The 6,244-nt window shown below is 38.7% G+C and overlaps 1 protein-coding gene across 1 annotated transcript in view; it reads left to right on the top strand.

Moving 5' to 3' along the window:
* Window positions 1-6,244, top strand: part of LOC119428337 (anoctamin-4) — a 136,933-nt gene that overhangs the window by 77,613 nt on the left and 53,076 nt on the right. Inside the window, exon 4 of the mRNA XM_037696010.1 lies at window positions 4,075-4,275. Coding sequence (XP_037551938.1) covers window positions 4,075-4,275 — 201 coding nt within the window. The remainder of the gene's footprint in view (window positions 1-4,074; window positions 4,276-6,244) is intronic.

Raw genomic sequence — 6,244 nt, 5'->3', positions numbered from 1 at the left:
ATACATCTGAATATATAACTGAATATATATCTGACTATATAACTGAATATATATCTAAATATATATCTGACTATATATCTGAATATATAACTGAATATATTACTGAATATATATCTGATTATATATATATCTGAATATATAACTGAATATATATCTGACTATATATCTGAATATATATCTGAATATATAACTGAATTATATTTGAATATATATCTGCTTACAGATCCTTACCATGTAGCCTTCATGAAGCTGAGATGAAATGTTTATTTTTCCAAACATGGCTAGTCGCAGTGCACTTTCCATGTGGATCCCAGATTGTTCATGCTTCTTTGCCTTTTCTAAAAAAATAAATGCTTTAAATCAGTCATACCTGTCTTAATCCATGCTGGGTCAGATCCTGATGTTTGAAAAAGGAGGCAGAGAAAACAATAAAGCTTTTGTTTCCACCTCTTCTTAACATCAATATAGAGGTTGGTTTTTTTTTTTCATTTACCCTGTATTTATACATATAGTCTCACTGAGCCGCGATAACTCATTTTCAAGAGAGACCTGTTTGGGGAGCGGATGGTGGGGGTCTTGCTTGGGGGCCCAGGGTGGGGTGAGGAGTGGGTGTTCCACCTTTTCCACCCACATTTTGATGTTGACGGTACCGGGAATTGAACCTGCGACTTTCCGATCACAAACCCATATTCTAACCTCTGAGCCACCACTCCCCCTCAGTTCTCAGTTCTTTTACTGATGGTATGAAGTTGGCTTTAATATGGGATGTAGAAGCTTACTGGAGCGTATTGTTACAGCAACACCTTGTTGCCAATACTACGCCACTGTCAAACTAAAACACAACGTAAACTTCAATGAGATAACGCAATGAATAAAATAAAGACATAAAAGATATACATAACATGTAAAACATACCTCGCTGACTTTAGAGGTAGAAATAAAGTCCTTACAACTAATTTTAAGCATTCATTAAACTTTTAACTCAAATTGGCCTTTTCTGCTGCATTATGCTGCTCATGCTTCGCCAGGGGGTGCTTCTTCTTTTTGTGGCCCAGCGAACAAACATCCCACATATTAGTTCCTACCTAGAACTTTTTTTTTCAGTTGTATTGTTACAGCAAATAAATGTCCTAATGACACAAGAAATATGTATAATGCAAAATAAAATACATGAACTAAAATTATGGCAGTAAAAAAGCATTAGCCTCACTACATGCACTAATCTGTCAATCAGGACAAGTTTATGACAGACGGCTGTAACGTCAACCTTGCGGTGGGCGGGTGGGACTCCCACCGTGGGAGGGTGGTGAATGATATGCAAATCAAGCTGTATTCAGCTCTGAGCGCAGGAGAGGTGCGCCCAGAATGGTCCTATCTCTTGTATTGAAGAGGAGCTACTGCACATGTGCAAGTTTTAACCAGAGTCTAGGGGCAAAGATTTTTTTTGCACCCCAGGACGGAAATACGTCATCAATCAGACAACGTCGATGAACAAAATAACTTTACTCATTAACTATAAAATATGTTACCTGATGCATCCTCAATATTCCAGGTAGAAAAAGCTAAAATAGGTCTGGTCCTCTGGACATTCAAAAAACAAAACAAAGCAAAACTTTTTGTTGTGTTTTGTTTTGTTTTTTGAATGTCCAGAGGACCAGACTCAACATTTTTAGATATAAAATATTTATCTTACACAACAACAAAAGAATACATATATTTCAAAATAGTTTTATTTTATTGTTCATTTATATTTCTTTTTTTGTTCTTGTCTTATTCAAGGAAATGTGGTCATGACTGTGTAAATGCTTTCTGTATGGTACCATACTGGAAAGACAGAATCTGATGGGATCAGTTTTACATGCACTTCAACAAATAAATGTATATAATACATGTGCAGAGGAATTTTTATTGTATATTTTAATTACAGAAACATCTGAGCTCCATCATTTTAACAACAATCTACAAAGATCTGCTAGGAGTTTTAGTTTTATTTCAGCATTCAGCACTTTATTTTAAAAAGGGTCTGAAGAGCACATGAGTAAGTGTTTGTCTTATGATGTACAGTATTTCACTTCAAAGCTCTTTTATGTTTTTATTACACATTGTTATACTACATTTCTACTGGTGAGATCTGACCAATTTCAACATATTTTTAACCATTCTGACACCTCCAGCAGACCTAGACAGCTCTCGGTTTTAACAATAAAAAAGCTGAGTAACATAGTTTATTGTATCCAACAAAGTTAAGTCAGGTCCTCTGAAAGGTTTCATTTTATTGAAACTTTTTGTCTTTCATCCAAAATACTTCATCTGTGACATCTCCAGACCTTGATAATCTGATAAAGTGTTTTGGATGAAAGATGAAACGTTTCAACAAAAAGAAGCCATCCAGAGGACCTGACTTAACTTTGTTGAATTTTCCTACGTGGATTATTGAGCATGCATGTGGATAGTTTATTCTAATTATAATTACAACAAAAAGATAAATCTACCAAAATAATTAAGAAAGGAAAGTTTAACGTTAAGCTGTGTGAGCTCTGCTGGTCAGTTATCTGGTCTCTGCTCTGCACTTCATTACACCATAAATATAAATTACCGTGAAAGCAAGGGAAATGTATATCTATTGAAATTTATATACCAGTTTGGTTCCAGGTATGACCTAATTTGGGTCTGGACACCAACTATGGATGTTTTATGGTAAGGATAATTAAGAAAGTAAATGCTTTCAGATGTTGCAGATGTTGGATGCTGTCTATCATGGTGCACTAAGATTCATAACTGACTGTAACTACCATACCCACTACTGCACCCTGTATTCACTGGTTAACTGAACATCATTACCTTCAAGCAGACTCTCTCACTGGTACATTTTCATCTTTAAATCACTTCTTGGTCTGCTGCCTTCATACATCTCCTCTTACATGTCTCTGAGTGAGTGCAGCTACAACGTGCGCTCTCTGGACATTATTACCTGCAGTGTCCCCTCAGTGAGTTCTGAACTTGGCAAAAGTCTCATCTCCTACTCGGCTCCTGTTTCCTGGAATATCTTGCAAAAAGATCTGAAGCTCTCAACCTTGACCTCTCTAAGTGGCTTCAAACATCTGTTAAGTTTCTGGCAAGGACCAATGCAGACATGTTCCTGTTTTTAGTTTTCTACATTGCCTTACAACCTGGCTCTTTTCTGTTCAGTGCCCTGAGATAACTTCTGTTGTAACTTGGCGCTACATAAATAAATTGAATTGAATTGTTTTTGTTTCATTTTTAAACACCATTTTCTTTTATTTGTTCTTCTCAATTTGTATGCTTTTTATGATCGTCTACTGTTGTCATCACTCTTTGTTAGAATCAGATCTCTCTTGTAAATGAGTCCCTGAGGCTCAGTGGAATTAACTAACGTGTTAATTAATTGTTAATTAATTAATTAACGTGTCTAAATAAAGGTTGACTGAATGCACTGAGCTCACAGGAAGAGATTTTAACACGGAGTTTTAAAATAAAAGTCATAAATACTTGTTAACCTAAGAACCTTCTTTGAGGTTCCATCTATCCATACATCCATTATCTTTTACCTGCTTCTTCCTTTCCGGGTCGCGGTGGTTACTAGTGCCCATATCCCTGAACGGGTCACTACTAAAAAAAGTTCAATTAACTTGAGATTTGTAAAGACATTTTGCATTTCTGGGCAGTAACTTGGCATTTTCAAAACTTTTGAAGTTTTCTGGTTATGTTGAAGCAATCTGCCGATTTACCGCTAGATGTCACTAAATTGTCCACACTGTCCAAATATTAAGGGAAGTCTGAGATTGTCATCAATGTATGTTCCCATACAATTGTGAAATTAGTTCACTGCATTTAACCCTGAGTGAGATACACTTAGGTGGAGCAGTGGGCAGCTATGTAAGCGCCCGAGAAGCAATTAGGGATTAGGTGTCTTGCTCAGAGACACCACAACATGTGGGAATGGATGGGAGTCGAACCGCGACTTTGACTGCCCTACCTCTACCCCATTTTGGCCCCATTAAAAAGTTCTTAACCATACTGACATCTCTATATTTATATTTTTGTGTTGTATAGATGTAAGTTCATCTCTACGTGGATCTGAGTCCAAGCAACAGAGCCCCCGCCAACACAGAGTGCTGCTGCAGCCCTCAACGTCCGGCTTCAAGGCAGCAGACAGACCACTCACGATTCTGCACATCGAGAGGGAGGACATCATGGAGGAATGCTCAGCTGAGGCTCTGGACTCCAGCATTCAAGACCACGTACCTCCATTGGGTGAGACATACTGCCAACAGGGCCTGAAATTTCTCCAAACATCTGCTTGGTCAAATTTGTTCAAGGACAAATCTTTGAAAGTGCAACTTGTGATTGGACCGAGCAGTTTCTACTCTGTTTATAGGAGACTTTCAATAATAATAAATGGTCCTGAATCATCACAGCAGTGCATGGACTTACAAAAATGTAAACTGCAATGGCACTGCAGAAACAAATGTGTTGCTTTCATAAACAAACACATAAGTATTATTAGTTTTAACAACCTTGTTCAGCTATTTATGGTTGAACGCTGGGTTGACTGTGATTATAGAATAAACCAAGTGTCACTATTAAATCATATTTAGACTACATTAGCCCTGATACAAAACAAACATAAAAAAATAACTGATTTTGATGATAAAACAAAACCGAGTCCAAACAAATAGTAATAGTTCTTCATCCATTCATCCATCCATTATCTTTACCCACTGCTTCCTTTTTGGGTCATGGGGGTCACTGGTGCCCATATCCAGCTATCGCTGTGTGCGAGGCGGGGGACACCATGGACAGGTGTCCAGTCCATCACAAGTACAAATAGAGACAAACAAGACAAACAACACATTCACTCTCTCACTGATACCTAGAGACAAATTAGAGTTACCAGTCAGCCTAACATGCATGTTTTTGGTCTCTGGGAGGAAACTGAAGTACCTGGAGAAAACACACACATAGAACATGCAAACTCCACCCAAAGAGGCCCCCAGCTGGGATTTGAACTGGGGCGACCTGCTCACTGAGAGGCGGCAGCTCTACCAACTGAGCCACCATGTTGCCAGTAATAATACTTGCATCGAAAAAAGAAAAAAAGTTACCTTTTGTGGAATGGAGTCATACGATGGTCATTGAATCCTCTTCTGTGGCCAGACAGACCACAGCTGTAATAACTGGCCCAGGAGATTCAGCAAATCAACTCTGGACTGAGATTTACACCTGAGTTCATCACACACATGTTCAGTTTAAGAAATAGCCTGACCCATCAATAGATGATCTCAACATGATGCAGGCAGTCTACACACATGCATGTACCATGTATGGCGGGTGTCTTGTTGAAAGACTGCACCAGGGTATAAGTTGTGTTCAATCAGGGTTCCCCAAATCACTACCAAAGGGCATCTAAAGTCAGGTTCTATGGCTCCCCAAACCATACTGCCAGGAGGAAAGCTGCTGTGTCTCACCACAGCTTTGACAGGATTTGTCCTCTCTGTTTGGTTTCATTATACATGAACACCAGGGTCATCTGCGGTTATGCAGAAAAGAGATCTAATGCTGAATGTGCTACTTGTCATCAGTCCATAACTCCTGGTTTTGGCACCACTCCAAACATAGCTGTCGCTGCTCCGGTCCACAAATTAGATGCTTTCACATTTTTTTTCGAGTAAATGATTTTGAAAATGGTCCATTAGATGGGAAACACAAAAATAGAAGGATTTTGTGATGTTTGGTGCACAGTGAGATGATCATGGTCATCTCACTGTGCACCAAGCATCATACAATCCCTTTACATTTATGTATCTCTTGGTGTGGGCCATCTTGGGTGACTGGAAGCTTGCTACCTACCATATGTATGTAGCAAGGTAGAACTTGCTAAATACTATGTGTATGTAAAAACATTCATGTTAGGCTGCCTTCAGGCCCAGGCCTCCCTTGTGAAAGAGATCTGTGATCTCAGTGGAATTTGCCTGGTTAAATAAAGGTTAATAATAAATGTGCCATCACATAACCATTGGCTAAAAATTGGACCATTCTGACATTTGAACACCCCATATGTCTGGGAAATTGTACAACATGACCAACTGAGTTCATGCAAACTCACAATGTGACCCCTATCAAACCCCTTAAAATCCTGGTATTGGTGTTTAATATGACTACAAGGCATCCTCTTTACTCACTCACTCACTCACTCACTCACTCACTCACTCACTCACTCACT

Source organism: Nematolebias whitei, chromosome 22 (genome assembly GCF_014905685.2).
Source record: "Nematolebias whitei isolate Nwh7 chromosome 22, NemWhi1, whole genome shotgun sequence".
NCBI lineage: Eukaryota > Metazoa > Chordata > Actinopteri > Cyprinodontiformes > Rivulidae > Nematolebias > Nematolebias whitei.
This window is presented reverse-complemented; position numbering and strand designations above follow the sequence as displayed.